At 46.3% G+C, this 19,188-nt stretch overlaps 1 protein-coding gene across 1 annotated transcript in view; it reads right to left on the reverse strand.

Annotated features, from left to right (window-relative positions):
• ACTL6A (actin like 6A) overlaps positions 1-18,575 on the reverse strand; it is a 134,884-nt gene extending 116,309 nt beyond the window's left edge. Inside the window, exon 1 of the mRNA XM_086944375.1 lies at positions 18,257-18,575. Coding sequence (XP_086800501.1) covers positions 18,257-18,281 — 25 coding nt within the window. The 5' untranslated portion in view covers positions 18,282-18,575. The remainder of the gene's footprint in view (positions 1-18,256) is intronic.
• Between the last annotated feature and the right edge of the window lie 613 nt (positions 18,576-19,188).

The raw sequence follows: 19,188 nt of genomic DNA on the forward strand, positions 1-19,188 counted from the left end.
AGTAATACATAGCTGTAGTTCTGTCTGTGAACACTTGAACTAGCCTTCCCTTGAGGGATGTTAAGGCAGCTTTCAGTGCAAATCGAATCACATGAAGCTCCAGAAGGTTGATAAGGAGCCTGGCTTCCGCCGGAGACCAGAGTCCTCTGATCTCCACCTCTCCCGGATGGTCGTCCCATCCCAGAAGTGACGTGTCCATCACTACTGTGAGATCTGGTTGGGGAAGGGAGAGGGTTTTGCCTCTGACCCAATCGCAGTTTGTCAGCCATCACTGCAGGCCATTCACGGTGCCCTCCAAAATTTGAACCAGGTCGACGAGATTGCCCCGATGCTGTGCCAACTTCAAGCCCCACTGCAGAGCCTACATGTGCCATCTGGCATGGTCCACAAGCAGGAAGCAAAAGGTTGTGAGGCCCAACGGCCTCAGAGGACCCTTGTGACCCGAGCCGTCCACCCTACCCCGTTGGGAGCTCCCAGACTTGTACCCAAGTCCCCTTGGCAGCCTGATTTTAGGAGGCCCTCTTATCTCTACCGGTGTAGCTTGCAAAGCTACCTGACCAGTACCACTGCAACCGGACGCCCTGAGGCAGGTAACTAGTAACTGCTGGTGGTAGTTTGGATCTTGACACCCTACAACCCTAATCCAGAAGGAGACAACCCAGAACTCCACTGTAAATAACTGTATGAAACATTTACATTTTTTCCCCATAGGAAAGCACTGCTGCGTAAAGAAGCATTTAGGTGAACATTTTACTTACCTGTAAAAATCGAAATTTAAAAAAGTACTTACTTGATAAAGTTCTTGGTATCAAAATGTATGTAAAAATAAGACTTATTTTTAGGTCGAGCAGACCTACCCTCAATGCGTGAGCATTGAAGGTGTCTGCTTCAGACCTATTGTGGCCCGTATTTAGGAATGTGGACAGCTACCAGACGCGCGCTTTGACGAGGTCAGATTTCACCTCGGGAGCGAGCGTCTGATAGCTGCGCATGCGCGGTGGAAAGCCCTTGCTCACACACAGACACAGGCAGCCCCCACCCCTCTGCATGCACGCACGCACGCACACACACACAGGCGCGCGCATGCACACGCAGGCATACGGCACACATACAGGCACACTATCCCCTACCTCGCATTCTCTCTCAATCACACACAGTCACGCATGCGCACACACATTCCCTCGCGCACACACACGCGCGCGCACACACTCCCCCCCCCCCTCCCCAACCCCCCCCAGGCATACACACAGGCACTTCACATCAGCCCTGGGCCCCACTCACCGACTGCGCTCTTCCGGCGGGGCTCCTCACGGCGCGGCGCGTCTCCTCATTTAAATCGGGGCTCCCTCAGGTCAGAGGAGCCCCGCAACAGGCGCCACACTCCTCCTTGTCCCCCGGCCCCCTCCTGGGGACCCGGGCTACCCCGGACGGCAGGGCGCTCCATGCGCCGGCAGCTCGCGGACCTCGGGAGGCGGGACTTCCGGTCGGCCACGAGCGGATTGGCCGGCCGGCCAAGAGCTTCCGGGTCGCCGCGGGCAGCGTGGCGGCTCCCTATAATATTTTTGTTTTGTTGCTGGCTTGTTTTTTTTAGTGTGGGATGGTCTGCTGGCTGCCTCATAGTGAAGTACATGCGCATTGGGGAGTAAAGTGTGCGTGATTCTGAGCTCAGGTTGAGGCAGGTATTCAGAGGCCAGAAAGGGAGACAGACTGGGAAAGGCAGGAAAGAGAGCGGCACCCCGCAATTTAATTTCCCCTGTCTACAGTACAGACTGCTGCCCGCAGGGGAGTACACCAAATGTGATTATGCAAAGTAATGTGGGCCAGATAATCGCGGCAGTATTTGCTTGTTTATATTTATATATGTTTGAGGAACGGGGGCCTGACCTGCCACAGTTACATAGTTTTAAACAGACAGCAGCGTGGACAGCATCAGTGTCTGGCGGTGCTCCACCTTAGGTAATTTGAGCGGCTGCAGGATTCGGAACATTATCCCCCTGTCGTTCACCCGGCCTCCTGTACTTCATGAAATGTAGCCGCCTACTTGCATAATGAGGGGACAGGGGCGCATAGGTGCAGATTAGACCTCAGTCAGTACGCAAGAATGTCGCTGCAAATGAAAAAGAAAAACCCGAGTCAGGGTCCAGATGTACTTCATTTGAAATTAATTCTGTTCGATTTGGAGCCCAAGGTCAGTGACCAGGAAGGATGTTCCGCGCGGAGCACAACGCAGAAAGTCAAGCCCACTTCAACAGAATCCCAGGTTGTTAGACGAGAGGTTGATTGTTTTTCACGTGCTGCGCCGGCACCGGGGCAAACAGAGGGGAAAAATGTCATGTTTTTTGAATGGAAGACACAGCCTGAGGTGGCGAACCGACTGCCATCTGGCTCTGCACCTCCAGCTGGCGAAGAGAGATAATTATATTCATGTATTTGTTTGCAACTGGGGTTCATCTCTCTTCAATTAAAGGCAATATGTTGTCGGCCATCATTCTCTATTTGATGTCAGCTTGAAAGTCGCGGCTGTCCCACACTCTCCACTGTCACTCGACATCTGGTGCGCGGAAGCGTTCTGCCTCGTGGAGCTGCCACCCCGAGCGTCCTCCCGGAGCAGTAACTACAGCCTCCGCGCGGGGCCACCGGCTAGGTCTGCTCATGCTCGGCAGCGGCCTCTGGGAGGTTAGGTGTGGTGCTGAGCACCGTGCCCTATTGCTTAAAATCATGATGTAATAATACATGGGAGACTGCAAGAACTGTACGCAAACCTGTCTATATTTTCCGTATTACAGACTAGTAGTGATATCTCTATTCACATGCAATAACGTAGTTGTGTTACCACTATTCACGTGCAATAAGAACAAGCATTGGCAAAGCCAGTAGGTCTTGCCTAGGCGAGTGCCATTGGCTATGTATATGTCTTTTAGCCAGGTTTTACAGCAGCATGGATGCTGTTCAGCACAGTAGCAGCCTCTGGAGGGAGTGCTGCCAGGTGGTGACGCAGGACGGGAGAGGGGCAGGGTGGAGGGTAGTAAAGCTTCCACCCACCCTGCTCTTCCCCCGCCCTGCGGCACTGCTCGGCAGCACATCAGTGGTAAGAGAAGGATTTTGGCTGGTTTTTTACTTGTTGGCAAAGTGGAAAAGCTCACAACAGGCATGTGGGGTTTTGCTGGGATGGGCTTTAAATACTGAGAAGCCTTGTGCACTAGTAGCAGACTGCCTTTCCTGTAGTCAGGATTGGAGCGTAGTTACTAGAGTTTTTCCAAGGCTCTTGTTACACTATACACTAGAAGGTCAACATGGGTTTGCATAGATTTCTGTATTTAACTTCATGGGGATGTAAATTATGAGATTTGGTTCTGATATAGAAGTAGAAACACATACCAAAAGGTTATATGGTGACATTTAAGTCTATTTTTAGACACACACCAGAAAGGTTATTGGGCAGATACTGGTGTGATTATTTTTTAAATTAAGCAGGGTCCTCTTCTGCTGGTGCATTAGGGAGGCTATTATATACAGCCTGCCATTGTCATACTTCATCAGGAGAGCAAGGAAGATAATTCCATGCTGCTCATAATGTAAGATACATTATAGGTAGACACTTCTGAGGTTAAGCCATAGGTAGAATTCCTTGAAAGAATTGAGATTCCCAGTCCAGTGGAGGAAAACATGCATGTATGCATGCCATTCCATCATCTGGTTTCAACTAGGAGTTATTAAAATGAATATTCCAAGTCTTTTGAAACTCAGCTACAAACAAGTTTGCTAGGACGTGACACTGCACCAACAGTAGTCAAACTAGTGGATGGGCTAGGCACCTTTGGGTTATTGCTGGGCCTATCCTAAAGCCCTTTTTAGGTCTCGCCCTGGAATTCGCATCCGAAGGATGCGTCCAGGGCGGAGACTTATAGTCGGCTGACACGGGGGAATGAGGGACACAAAACTGTGACGAGCGTGGATTGAGCTGCGTGCACGTGCGTCAACATTCACGCATGCGCACATCACAGCCACACGCATACACAGCACTCACGCATGCGCACATACACACGCATACACAGGCACACCCCCGTCACCTACACGCATACACAGAGACCCCTCCACACACACCAGCCCCTCTCCTCTCGGCTCCACACACACGCACACGCATTTACACTTACACAGACACGCAGGCACCCAGACAGGCAACCCCCCCCCCCCGTCACACACACGCATACACACAGACTCCAGGACACATACACATACACACACACATGCACGCTCACACACATACACAGTCCGCCGCCGCGCGCGCGCACACAGATGCCCCCCGCCCCCCCCCCAACAAGGCGACGCCCCACTCACCGGCATCCTCAGTGCAGCGGCTCCCACCGGCAGCAAGACTCTTCTTCCCTTCTTCGGCACCGGGGCGCAGGGTAGGCTCCTGCCTGCTCCGGTGCGCCAAACAATCGCGGCTCTTCCGTGGGAGGCGGGGTAGGCTCCCGCCCTCCTACTTCCGGTTGTCCCGCCCGGCCTGCCTGACTTCCTGTTCGCAGGCCGGCGGAAAACGAAAGCGGGAGTCCGCCGTAATTGCTTACCTTAGGGCAAAGGAGCGTGTGTGCGCGGCGGTTTCCTTTGCCGCGCGCGTTGATTGGTGAATGCGCAGTGAGTATTTTTTATAAAACTGTAAAATACTTGAATCAAATGCGCATCACGACGTCTGCGCATGTCCGTGACTTGGTATGATACAAGGAGGCAGGAGAGGAGAGTGTGCGAGCGGCCGGTTTCCTTTGCCGTGCATGTTGTTTTGCCAAGCGTGTTGTTCGTTGAGGGTGGAATGCGCAGTGAGTTTTTTATGAGAAAATTATTAGGTACAATTGCACGGACTTGATTCCTGGAGTACACCCTGTCCACGCACAGAGGACTCCTGAGCCGTGGATGGATCTGGTTTCCCAGGCGACCGATGGCCGGGTTGTGTGCCTGGCCCTCTCCATCAAGTCTTCGTCTGATCTGTTTTGATAAGGACGGGTCGGGTGGGTTCGTTGTTATGGGTGATTGATTTTTTTTTTTGTAAGTACATTCCTCCAAGATACAGTGAAACGTTTAGTACTTTGGTATTGCGGGTACATTTTGTCTCTTACCTCGTAGCTTCTAATCTACGGCCTTGTGCTGTTGCAGGAACATATCATTTTGCCATTTTGTTCAGACATTGACCAAGCTTAGCTCCTCTGACATAAACCAGTGCACGCAGAAGAGGTACCCGTTTTATGCCACAAAAGGAACAGTAATGATGAGTGCAGAGTGAGTGCAGAGTGACAGTGAGTGCAGAGTGCATGCAGTGAGTGCAGAGTGACAGTGAGTGCAGAGTGCATGCAGAGTGACAGTGAGTGCAGAGTGACAGTGAGTGCAGAGTGACAGTGAGTGCAGAGTGAGTGCAGAGTGACAGTGAGTGCAGAGTGCATGCAGTGAGTGCAGAGTGACAGTGAGTGCAGAGTGCATGCAGAGTGACAGTGAGTGCAGAGTGACAGTGAGTGCGGAGTGACAGTGAGTGCAGAGTGCGTGCAGAGTGACAGTGAGTGCAGAGTGAGTGCAGAGTGACAGTGAGTGCAGAGTGACAGTGAGTGCGGAGTGACAGTGAGTGCAGAGTGACAGTGAGTGCAGAGTGACAGTGAGTGCAGAGTGACAGTGAGTGCGGAGTGACAGTGAGTGCGAAGTGACAGTGAGTGCGAAGTGACAGTGAGTGCAGAGTGACAGTGAGTGCAGAGTGACAGTGAGTGCAGAGTGACAGTGAGTGCGGAGTGACAGTGAGTGCGGAGTGACAGTGAGTGCGGAGTGACAGTGAGTGCAGAGTGACAGTGAGTGCAGAGTGACAGTGAGTGCAGAGTGACAGTGAGTGCAGAGTGACAGTGAGTGCAGAGTGACAGTGAGTGCAGAGTGACAGTGAGTGCAGAGTGACAGTGAGTGCAGAGTGACAGTGAGTGCAGAGTGACAGTGAGTGCAGAGTGACAGTGAGTGCAGAGTGCAGAGTGACAGTGAGTGCAGAGTGACAGTGAGTGCAGAGTGACAGTGAGTGCAGAGTGACAGTGAGTGCAGAGTGACAGTGAGTGCAGAGTGACAGTGAGTGCAGAGTGACAGTGAGTGCAGAGTGACAGTGAGTGCAGAGTGACAGTGAGTGCAGAGTGACAGTGAGTGCAGAGTGACAGTGAGTGCAGAGTGACAGTGAGTGCAGAGTGACAGTGAGTGCAGAGTGACAGTGAGTGCAGAGTGACAGTGAGTGCAGAGTGACAGTGAGTGCAGAGTGACAGTGAGTGCAGAGTGCAGAGTGACAGTGAGTGCAGAGTGACAGTGAGTGCAGAGTGACAGTGAGTGCAGAGTGACAGTGAGTGCAGAGTGACAGTGAGTGCAGAGTGACAGTGAGTGCAGAGTGACAGTGAGTGCAGAGTGACAGTGAGTGCAGAGTGACAGTGAGTGCAGAGTGACAGTGAGTGCAGAGTGACAGTGAGTGCAGAGTGACAGTGAGTGCAGAGTGACAGTGAGTGCAGAGTGACAGTGAGTGCGGAGTGACAGTGAGTGCGAAGTGACAGTGAGTGCGAAGTGACAGTGAGTGCAGAGTGACAGTGAGTGCAGAGTGACAGTGAGTGCAGAGTGACAGTGAGTGCGGAGTGACAGTGAGTGCGGAGTGACAGTGAGTGCAGAGTGACAGTGAGTGCAGAGTGACAGTGAGTGCAGAGTGACAGTGAGTGCAGAGTGACAGTGAGTGCAGAGTGCAGAGTGACAGTGAGTGCAGAGTGACAGTGAGTGCAGAGTGACAGTGAGTGCAGAGTGACAGTGAGTGCAGAGTGACAGTGAGTGCAGAGTGACAGTGAGTGCAGAGTGACAGTGAGTGCAGAGTGACAGTGAGTGCAGAGTGACAGTGAGTGCAGAGTGACAGTGAGTGCAGAGTGACAGTGAGTGCAGAGTGAGTGCAGAGTGACAGTGAGTGCAGAGTGAGTGCAGAGTGACAGTGAGTGCAGAGTGACAGTGAGTGCAGTGACAGTGAGTGCAGAGTGCGTGCAGAGTGACAGTGAGTGCAGAGTGACAGTGAGTGCAGAGTGACAGTGAGTGCAGAGTGACAGTGAGTGCAGAGTGACAGTGAGTGCAGAGTGACAGTGAGTGCAGAGTGACAGTGAGTGCAGAGTGAGTGCAGAGTGACAGTGAGTGCAGAGTGAGTGCAGAGTGACAGTGAGTGCAGAGTGACAGTGAGTGCAGAGTGACAGTGAGTGCAGAGTGACAGTGAGTGCAGAGTGACAGTGAGTGCAGAGTGACAGTGAGTGCAGAGTGACAGTGAGTGCAGAGTGACAGTGAGTGCAGAGTGCGTGCAGAGTGACAGTGCGTGCAGAGTGACAGTGCGTGCAGAGTGACAGTGCGTGCAGAGTGACAGTGCGTGCAGAGTGACAGTGAGTGCAGAGTGACAGTGAGTACAGTCACTCAGCACCACCACATTATCAGTCAGAACCACCACAGCATCACTCAGAACCACCACAGCACCACTCAGCACCACCACAGCATCACTCAGCATCACTCAGCACCACCACAGCACCACCATAGCACCACTCAGCACCACCACTGCATCACTCAGCATCACCACAGCCCCATTCAGCACCACCACAGCATCACTCAGCACCACCACAGCACAAATATGTTCTCTCAATGTTTCAAGCTTTATTACAAATGTCACAAAAAGATGTTAATATTTCACTTCTGTTCTTGGATTTTGTTACAATAAAATACACTGAACATAATCTTCACAAAAGTTATTTACAAAAGTTTAAGCTATTGCCATTATAAATTACAATCACTTTTATTAAGTATTAAAAAAAATTAAAAGCCATTGTTATTTGTAATATCAATACATCTAAGTCACGTAAATACAAATGTTGCATTACAAATGCTATAGGTGTCACATTTGCGAAAGTTATAACTATTGGCATTGTAAATGACAAAGCTATTAATTTAGCTATTTTCAAAACCAACACATAAATGAACGTTTGGTGAATTTCCATTAAAATATTTGACTTTTTTACTAAGATATTATTATACTGTTTTATGCAAACAAAATTTAGATACTGCATAAATAACTTTAATAAAACATATTTTATATGAAGCTTTTTATGTAAAAAAAAAATATAGCATAAAGCAAAAAACAATTGCCATTTACAATGCTAATAGCTCAAACTTAAATAATGCGAGACCTATTGCATTGCAAATGCTTGTTATTTTAAAGAGGTTGTGCCATGAGCAAGATAAGATTTTTACTAAACAAAATGATGTACTGAACAAATAAATAGTGTTATATTCCCCAAAAAGAGGATGTATTGGTAATATGTGTCTCCATGAAGCATTTATTAGAACCTTACAAACTTTTCTACTATGGCCTCAACTTATAAATCTGCGTACCAATAAATGATGGTCTCCTCTCAGGTTATACCACAACATGCTAAAAGCCACAAAATGAATAAATACAGTGACCTATTTGTTTCAACAATAAACACTATACATATACATTCATTACTATTCGCATATGGTTGATCCTACCGCCACCAAATCACACTGGTCTCTTAATTACCAATGTTAACTTAGTTTGAATTCAATTTTGTCCTCCCTTCCTGCTCCTTTTATTCCTAAAGGAAAGCACAACCTGGCGAGAACCTTGCAACTTAGTACTACCATGAACAAAACATGGCCTTCTGCATTTGTTTCCAACACAATATATGTTTGTTTAAATTATGTATATATGTATTTAGCACTACACTACCAAACTGAACCCACTGTTTGTTTTACAGAAACAAAAAACATTGTTTAGCATTAACTTGGCTACTAATCTGTGTACAATTTTTATATCCGTTTCTTACATGAGGTCCATACCCTAGTCCTGATGAAGGCTCCACGAAATAGTCACAAATGAAACAAACCATGTCAATGCATATCCCTGTATAAGGAAGAGCATGCCAGATGAAACAAACTAAATTGTATTGCATGAGGCTCTGAGCAACTAAATTGAATAAATAGCCAACTAGCATTTTCTTTTTTACAATACTCCTCGTACTTGTATTTTACATCCTTACTGAGTCATTTGAGCTCATATTAAAAGTGTATATCTGCTTTTCTGGTTGAATGAATCAACACTGAAAGCCAGCATTTCATTGAAATCAATTTCCCCTCTGAATAATAGAATATGGTATTATTTTGTTTGTATTATACTACAGCTGTGCTGCACAGTGAAATCGCCGATTATTTGTGACTAAATCTTGAGTTGAACGACCTTCCCCAAAGCATTGGCAGTTTAAGCAGAGAATAAAGGCAATCATTGCGGAAGTATGTTTGACAATGGAGCTATAATCCATTGGGTTTAGTGATTCTTCAGTTCTGTGTGAGGCCAACTTCAATTTTGAATTCTTGCAGTGTCATCTGAGTTCGGTTATCCTTCTGAAGTAATAAAATAAGTATGAATAATTTTAGTAATAATAGTTACAAATGTCTAAGGACCTGCAAGCAACTGAATTTGCAGTGTATTGGATTATTGTTGACTTGAGAAATGCTTCTTTTCTTACTGAAATCTACGTTCATATCATGGGACTGCTTCACATCTGAACATTTCTGACAGAACATAACACATGTAACGGTCTATCAATTTGAAAAATCTTTGCAGTTGGCGAAAATCCACTCATACTGCTTGTTCTTGGAGGACGTGTTCACATTTCCACTAAACGTCAGTGCCATGCTCATACCCATTCTCAACGCCGACATCTCTTCTCCAACCTTTTCAGATGCTTGGAAACATGCAACTGTCCCCACATTTTTGGAAAAACACTATGTGGCCCTTCTACACTGGCCAACTGCAGATGGATCTCCCTGCTGCCATTCCCATCCAAGGTCTTACAGAAATTCATTTAGAGACACCTCGTCAAATACGTAAATGACCGCCAACTCCTCAACACCATTCAGTCTAGATTCAGACCCAACCACAGTGAAGAAAGTGCCCTCTTTGTTGTCACTGATACAATCTGCATGACTCTGGACAGAGGATACATAGCTGCCCTCATCCTCCTGGACCTTTCTGCAGCACCTGATACAGTTGTCCACCCCTTCTTCATCCAACGCCCACATGAAATCGGAATCAAAGGACACACACTCAGATGGATCTGCTCCTTCCTGAATGGAAGGACCGAGTCAGTCAGCCTGGCACAGTACAAGTCAAATGCCCGTAACCTCATCTGTTGAGTTTTGGATTTCTGAGCCCGCCCCTCTTCAACACATACATGCTCCCTCTATCCAGCATCATCAGCTCTCACGATATTAAAGTCCTCTCCTCCGCCGACGACACGCAAATTATTCTCTTCCTCACAGACGACATGCCCAGTAGCCAGATCAAGTTCAATCCCTGCATGACTGTAATTGCCCCTGCATGAAGACCAACTGTCTGAATTTGAAAACCGACAAGACCGAAATCATGATCTTCAGGAAGAGCAAATCTTCACCTGGTGGCCAACAGAGCTAGGACCGACACCCATCACCACCAGGCCAAGAACCTCAGGCTCATCAACAGCAAACTCACCATGACCATCCAAGTCAACGACGCAACAGACTCATGCTTCCCTACTCTGAAGATGCTGAGGAAGATTTTCAAAGGACTCCTAATCAGCACCCGGACAACAGTCTCACATGCCTGGTCCAAAGCAAGCTGGACTACAGGAACACCCTATGTGCAAGGATCAACAAAAAAATACCAAAAGACTGCAGACCATTCAGAACTCAGCAGCCAGAATCACTCTCAACCTCCCAGGCCACACTCACTTCACACCAAACATGAATTAACTCCAACTGGCTCCCCATACACAAACAAGCACAATTCAAACTCCTCACCCACAGTATCAAGGCCCTACATAACACGGGCCTGCATACCTCAACAACAGAATCTGCTTTCACATTCCTTTTAGACACCTCTACTTGTCTGGACTCCTATGTCCACAAATCCCATGCATATAGAAAACCATATCAGGCTGTCGAGCTTTCTCAACCCTCGCTCCCAAATGACCTGCAGCTACACACAAGATCCTCCTCCTCACTTCTTGAATTACGCAAGAAACTAAAGACCTGGCTTTTTTGAGTGGCCCAGTTAGGCCCTGGGTGTTATCTAGCCTCACATCTGCTCAGCGCCAGGATACCCTCCTGGGTGATTGTGCGCGCTCTCTACAAATCTGCATAACATAACATGACAAGGCTAATGTTTAAATGCTCTCTCTTTAGGTCTTGTAGCTTTATATCCCGGGCCGCACAGTTCCTCTGCGTAGTAGAGGCTCGTACTGTCCTGAGGCCTGGGCATAGTACCCCAGCATCAGCACAGCAGCTGCACCCTGCACAGTCACAGTGCAACAGCGCTACACTCCCGCCCTGCTCTTCCGCACGGCTGCACGGCTCACTGTCCCACGACCCGCTAACCACACGACCCGCCCAACCACACGACAGCTGCACCGTGCAGGGTCACAGAGACAAGGCGCTGTGCCCCACACCGCTGCCAATCTGAAGTGGAGAGGGGCACACGGTGGTGTGTGGTAGCATCGCAACCAAAGGACAGACTGCTTATAGCCTGTTTATGGCTAGAGTTGGTGTGCACAGGTGGCATTGAAGTGACAGCAGGTGATCACTGTGGGCACTAGAAACACTCAGCTGTACCGCTCTCTCTTCCCACATCCCATGATGCCCCCTCCGGCCATCAATGACGTGCCAGGGGATTGATTCTCCAAGGCGCAGCCTGACTTGGGAAGAATGGAAGGTTGGCATAGGGAGTGTGTGCGGCCTATGACATGCGTGGCACGTTATTTCATAAAATATTCTACACTCATCGGGACAAAAGTCTGCTTACTAAATGGTGGCACGTTCTTTTATGCACGTTTCTAAATTGCACCGCATGGCGTGGGAAATGCTTCTTGGCGCTAAGCGTCTGTTGTCTTATATTGAGTTGTCCACGGGAGGGGGGGGGCGTCATCGTCTGACTGAAGTTACTTATTAAGCATTAGTGTTTATTTTATATCACTGTGTAAAATTTAACTGATTTAACTATTTAAAAATGCTTACCGTATGTAAAGCCAGCAGGGTCTAGCCAGCGCTATATAAAACATAGCACATATTTGGCTACCCTTGCGTATGAGCAGCCTGCTGGCTGTGTACACTGTGCGTCACTGCACATTGTTGGCTGTCCGTGAGTGTGAGCATGCTGTCTGGACTGTGCTTCGTTGCACATGGTTGGGTGTCAATGTGTGTGGGCAGGCTGAGGGCTGTCTGGGCTGGGGGTCACTGCATATAGTTGGCTGTCTATGCATGTGAGCATGCTGTGGGCTGTCTACACTGTCACTGCACGTAGTTGGCTGTCAGTGAGTGTGGCTGTAGGCTGTCTGGACTATGTTCTACAGCACATATTGGCTGTCCATGCATGTGAGTGCACTGTGGGCTGTCTGGACTATGCTTCATCGCACATGGTTGGCTGTCAATGCGTGTGAGCAGGCTGAGGGCTGTCTGGGCTGGGGGTCACTGCATATAGTTGGCTGTCTATGCGTGTGAGCTGGTTGTACGCTGAATGGAATCTTTGCCACTGTACATTGTTGGTTGTCAGTGCTTGTTTTGTTTATCTCTGTTTCTTCTCTCGAGTCTGGTCTTTACTTGTCTTGGCGTACGTTCCACTACGTCTCTTTGCCTGCTCTCATCACTACCACGTCCTCCAACGTCCCGTCCCTTTTGATTCCACTCACCCCAAATCATGCTCGTAGCCCCCTTCATTGCTACTTCCCCATGCTCCCTGTTAACTTTTTCTCATCCTTTTTCACTTTACTTTACATAAGGCCTTTCTGCAACAGAAGCGAACACAAAGAGCATATGCACACAACTCAACGATAGGAAATATCCCTAAACCACAAGGGTGTGGCGTAATGGCTTGAGCTGCTAAGCGGAAAGTTAGGGACACATGCTCAAGTCACGACGTGGGTCGCCCCAATGTAATTTTGCACAACTCATTTAACATCCATGTGCCTTCCAAAAGGAAATTTTTTCGTGTGTTTTCAGCCTGTGGCCAACTGGTTATAATTAGCATATCCGCTAACAATGTACTATTTTTAACAATTGTTTAGGCACTATGTTGTTATGTTTTTCCTTAACGTATATTTGCCTTTCAATGTGTCTATATTTTCCCAAATGCTTTTGTTGCCGTGGATTCCTTGTGTGTTCTTTTTCTTTTCCGTTTGTTCGTCTACCACTCGCTTTCCCTTTTGAACGCTTTTTTTAATATTTAAAAATATTTGTTACTATGGCTCGCTTTTAATCACTATGCTTGTTATAGCTGCATGCCTATCCTTCTTTAACGGTGTACAGATTTCAGCGCCCAGTTGCGTGAGATACGCCGGGCGCTTCACTTCTGAAGTTTTTATTTATTTTATGGGGGCATGTTATCGTAACACAATAGTATTGCACTAATGCTTAAACAAGTGTATGATTTTGGAAAAGGGGGTGGTGATGGACAGAGTTTCTGAATGATGCAGAATACTCCTACCCAGTCAAGAGATCAGGGCATGATCCATCACCGTTTTTTAGCTCACTGCACCATCCCAGCTCAGGACCTGGCTACATGCAAATTAGTCTGTTCCTGTCCCAGTGCATGATGGGAACAGGGCAAACCAAACTACCAAGCCAATTCTTATACTGGGAAGGAAACAAGCTTCCGGGGACCGGTTTCTGGCATTTCAGCCGTCGTCGGCCCGGCTTGCTTGAATCCTGATGGTGCAATGAGCAAGGGACTCACGTCTGAGTATACCCTCCCAACAAGTGTATTAATCATAAAAGTTACAGTCAGCTTTGCTTTGTTTTAACCCGGTATCTGCTTCATGCGCACATATTTCTGGGGTTAACGGTTTATAATTAATGTTTCCAAACACGCTTACTTATATTTCCTAAACGTTTATGCACTATCTTGGTATGTCTTTCCTCTGCGTGTATTTGCATTTCATTGTGTCTGTATTTAAATTGGGGACTGTTAGCCAAGGGATGCAAGGTGCTTATGTAAGCTATTTTACACTGTAAACTAACCTACACTAAACGCTAAATTATTAATGAAACGTATACAATGGTGAAAAAGAGTTTGCGAGTTGCAAATATCTTGGATTCCCATTTATTTACGGGCTTGTGCCCTTCAGGATCGGTAGGTGTGTATCCGCTACACAAATCTGTGATCTTGCGCACATCCTATTGATCTCGTCTCTCTGCTTTTTTCACTGCCAAAACAACGAGTTACTACATTTCACTTTACTTGACATAAGGGCTTTCTGCAACAGAAGCGTACAAAAAGAGCATATGCACACAACTCAACGGTAGGTAATATCCCTAAACCACAAGGGTGTGCGCAATGGCTTGAGCTGCTAAGCTGAAAGTTGGGGACACATGCTCAAGTCACGGCGTGGGTCGCCCCAATGTAATTTTGCACAAATCTGTTAATATCCACATGCCTTCCAAAAGGTTGTTTTTTTGTGTGTTTTCAGCCTCTGGCCAACTTGTTATAATTAGGGTTCTGCTAACAATCTATTATTTTCAACAAACGTTTCAGCACTATGTTATGTTTTTCCTTAATGTATATTTGCCTTTCATTGTGTCTATATTTTAATGAAGGACTGTTTCCTAAGGGATGCAAGGTGTTTATATGACCTATTATATCGTGACTGGCTGAGGAACTGTGGTTCAATGTTACCATGAAGGTTTACACAGTGGGTTTACTAAAAAAACATCGTTAGGTATAGTCTTTTGGTAAACTTTTTAACCCAAAGAAAATTACAGCTCAAACCAAAAAAAAAAAAAAACTCATCCTATTTTGTAAATCAAATACGAACTTCACAAATTGCTCTTTAAACAACACCCATACGTGCAACTACATCAAAGCCACACTTGTATCTCCTACCGCTGATACTGATCTTTACAACTATTCTCTTTATTGTGCCAGGGCAGACTCCCCATTCAATCACAGGTAGTAACTATTGGGAGGTTTCACTCCATTCCAGACTGGATGGCGGCTACACTTGGTAGTCTTTTAGAAGCAAGGGGTTAGTGCATTTCTAAAAGATTCGACTTGCAAAGTTGCATAAATGCTACATTCTCCTTCCAGCCAACTAGTAAGCATGTTTCAGAAACAAACTTATAGCAGATATTCTTACTTTTTGATTTTACCACTGCCCTTATTTAAACTACAACTGTACAGCGCAAACTACTTTCTTTAAAACAGTACCTCCACAGAATCGATACCATACAACATTCCTTGCTATTCGAACACATGGGTAAGTATCATTTATTTCTTTAAACTTTTCAACCACTTTGGAATTAAAAGTAGGGCATAAAAATGAACTACAAATAATCATTATTTCAAACGTTTATTAATGAAATTACAACTAGTTATAAAAGTTTTCCAAGTTTTTTACTTGAAAAATTTGCCGCGGACAACGCCGATTTATTCGTGCAGCACAATCTTTACAGTGCACTTTTATTTACTACTTTGCAGCAGAGGTAAGCCATATCAATTTATACAGAACTATACATAAGAGCATTACTTTTAATAGCTTCACTAACTTATTGGCTCAGTTCCTTGTTTTATTTGATTACAAATTAGAAAAAGACAACAGAGAAATAAAAATGGTTCTATTGTTCAGCAGCTTCAATGGGCAGGTCATTCCATAAATTCACAGCAACAACATCATACATTTTTTGCCAACAGATGAAGCTAAAGTGCTTTTCCGTTGTGATGCAATTATATATCCAAAAACAACAATTGATGGACAGAATGCAGAACAATGTCATACATTCACCCCAGTACAGAGATCGGGGCCTAAATCCATCATTTTTTTGCTCACCATGCCATTCCAGTTTGAACCCAACCATATGCAAATCAGTCTTGACCCTGTGCCCCATGGGAACAGTCCAGCTCGAACTGCCAAGCCAGGTCCTCCCTGGACAGGAAACAAGTCTCCTAAGACCAGTTTTGGGGTTTCACCCCTCTTCAGCCAGGATAGCTTGGTTCCAGTGTCATGGAGAGCACGGGAACCATGCCTGGTCATACCCGTCCCACTCGGGGTGACAAATGCAAGAACACAGCCATCAGACCCGTCCTCGGCATCCCCCGGCACAAGCACATCACCCAGCACCTACGTAGACTGCACTGGCTCCTGGTGGAGAAGAGTCATCTAAAAAATCATCACTCACGCCTACTAGTGTCTACACAAGAACGGACCCAAATACCTCAACGACAGAATCAACTTCCATGTACCCAAAAGAAACCTACGACCTTCCAACCTTGCACTGGTCGAAACACAACGCATCCACAGAGCCAGAGTAGGTGAGAGATCCTTCTCCCACGTTGCAGCCAAGACATGGAACGACCTATCAGCAGACATCAGACGAGTCCTCTACCTGAACACCTTCAGAAAAACCCTCAAGACCTGGCTCTTCGGCTAGACAGTTCTACGGACGACCCTACCCCCTAAAACCAGTTCTCTAGAGGGTCTATACCAAAAGCTTGTCAACTGCTTTGGGAGCTTTACACGTCCCATTATTTTCTAGAATTTAGGTGAACGTCCCACTGAAATATATTACATTACAAGTCATTACATTTTTTGTTTTAAGACATTTACGTATAATATTCTTGTTGCCACTTGAACTACTGTATGTGGGAGAGCTGCGAAATCTGACATTTTGTAAGGCACAATCTTGGTTTTCACCATGTGCATGAATATGCCTATTTTTAAACTGGTTAGAAGACCTGCTGAGTGGGATTTTGGTTTCATAGAGGAGTCGATAACTTCAACTTTGAAAAGGATATGTTGCTGTGATCCAGAATGAAAGTGCTTTCCCTTGCTGTGGTGTGGTTGGACTCTTATGCACTGGTGCATCCCAACGGTTCCTGGTATACCTTAGTTGCATACCATGTATGTATTTGGACCATGCTCCCTCTGCAGTTTACATGTTCTTGGTATGGACCCTCTACATATTTACAAGTCCGCCGCTGGCTCTAGCATACTGGAAGTAATTCCTAGCCTGAGAAGGCAGTTGTGCAAAATACTGGTGGAAGCAAACTGCAAGTATTTCTGTGCATAAGGAACACCAAAGGCAACATTCTGGCTCTGGCACAAAGATCACATTATTGACATACTGAGGGCACTCATAGTTCGAAACAGGGTTAACATGTTCCTCTAGAAAAAGGCACACGTCAAAATGAACTGTGCTACACTAGTCCAACTATGAAGCTGTCAAATTCTATCTTACACAGACTCCCAAAAGATTTCAAGTAACACTAAAGACTTTGTTTTCCTATTTTTCCACTGACTTTCTAGGATCCTTAGAATAAACTTAATTGTAAGGCAACGGGTCTTAATGTTATACTGGAGGACAGCTGGTAATACTTTATCCCAGTTTGGGGTGACATTCGTTATTTTGGCTTTAACTGACATCTCGAAATATATTACATCGTAAAAAAAATGTGGACATTGGGTGGTTTACCATCGCAGTCACATAATCCGATTATTTTAGGGTTCTTCTTGCAAGGTTTGTAGCCTACTGCAGGTTTTAAGCCTTCAGTTTAGCCAAGCTCACCAGCTGCGACTTAAGAAAAGGTTTATCTATATAGCACCTAAAAAGTTAACACATGAGTACTAACCAACTCACACCTTAGCTAGCATCCTCCACATCATTAGCAGAGAGCTGCTGGTGTTATAAAGCACGTAACTAATCGGTTCAAGATCCTGAAATGTGCAACGTAACTGATTCTATGTAAACTGCTGTGATAACAAGTAACGGAACTGGTGCTATGTAAAGCGCTCTGATAACCTAATCGGTTCAAGTTCGCGCTATAGAAAACTCTAAAAATAAATAAATAAATAAATAAACTGGATTTAAATCAACATTACGGGCTCTCCAATTCCAACAGTGTCTGGTGGGGAACCACATAGTGAGCAAGACAATCAATGCCAGACTCACAATAAAATGATTCAGGGACCTGCTGTGTTATTTAAGTCTTACATTATAAAACACTAAACGTGGGTAACTGGATGAATGGTTTGGTGTATTATTTTGGCATTCGTAAATAAGGCATTTTGAGATTTAGGTTAAATGAGACAGTGAGTGCAGGCAGATCCTATACATGCAGTCTATAACCCCAAGTTGCATACTGGTCTATGACCCAGAGTAGTTTCACAACAAGGACATTCTCTGATTTCCTACTCACCTCCTCCATATACGCCGCCGCTCATGTTCGAGCTGCGCGCACACTTCCCTGGACTGCAGCCGCTCCTCCTCCACCTCCTCCCGCTTCTCACTACTACCACCAGCACAAAGTAGAGCCCAAGAGTCACACAGCCAGCAACAATGAGGCAGCAGGGTAGGCCGCTGCAAGGGACAGCGCGCGCAAGACACCGCCCATAGGGGCAGCGCAGGCCGCGCGGAGCCCCGCCCACAGGCGTGACGCCTCGAGGAGCAACGGCCAACCGGCGCGCGAGCTTAATTTTAACTGCCTACTGGTTGCCGCACTCGCCCGCCTTCGTCCTTCTTGCACAGCTAAGCCACGCCTACTTCTAGGCCAACAGTGGCTCTACTATTTTCATTACTTTGAGCCTTAGCTTCAGCAATGGAAGGAAGAAAAGGACGCAGGCGAATGCCATTAAGTTAGCACATGCAACGCTCTGTGTTAGTAACGGTTTTTCTATATTTTACAAACAAAGACAAGTAGAACATTACTTTGTTTTAAGAGTTTTAAATTTAAATATTGACTTTGTCGTGTGGGTTCTTCTTCTTTTCGATGATCCGTACCTTGCAAAAGTATTTACTATATTTTTACTGAAGTCATAGATGTGACGAAAATGCGTTTAGTTTTCAACAAGCATTCTAAGAAGACGGGGATGTTGTGATCCGTGAAGTTTTTTTAAACCAATATGAGCGCCGGGTTGTCACGCACCAGCGTGAAGCGGGCAGAGGCGTCTTTGTTCTTGACGTCGGATACCATTCTAGTTGCCATTTCCAACATGGCACCAGATCCAAACTTTCCACTCAATTTTCCCAATTCAACATGGCCTCCGTGTACGATAAAGTTGCTATGTTACAAGATGGATACTATCTACACGATTAGGTAGTGGTGATCATATACTAACTCAACATGGACAA

The sequence above is a fragment of the Lissotriton vulgaris genome, chromosome 11 (assembly GCF_964263255.1).
Source record: "Lissotriton vulgaris chromosome 11, aLisVul1.2, whole genome shotgun sequence".
Taxonomy (NCBI): domain Eukaryota; kingdom Metazoa; phylum Chordata; class Amphibia; order Caudata; family Salamandridae; genus Lissotriton; species Lissotriton vulgaris.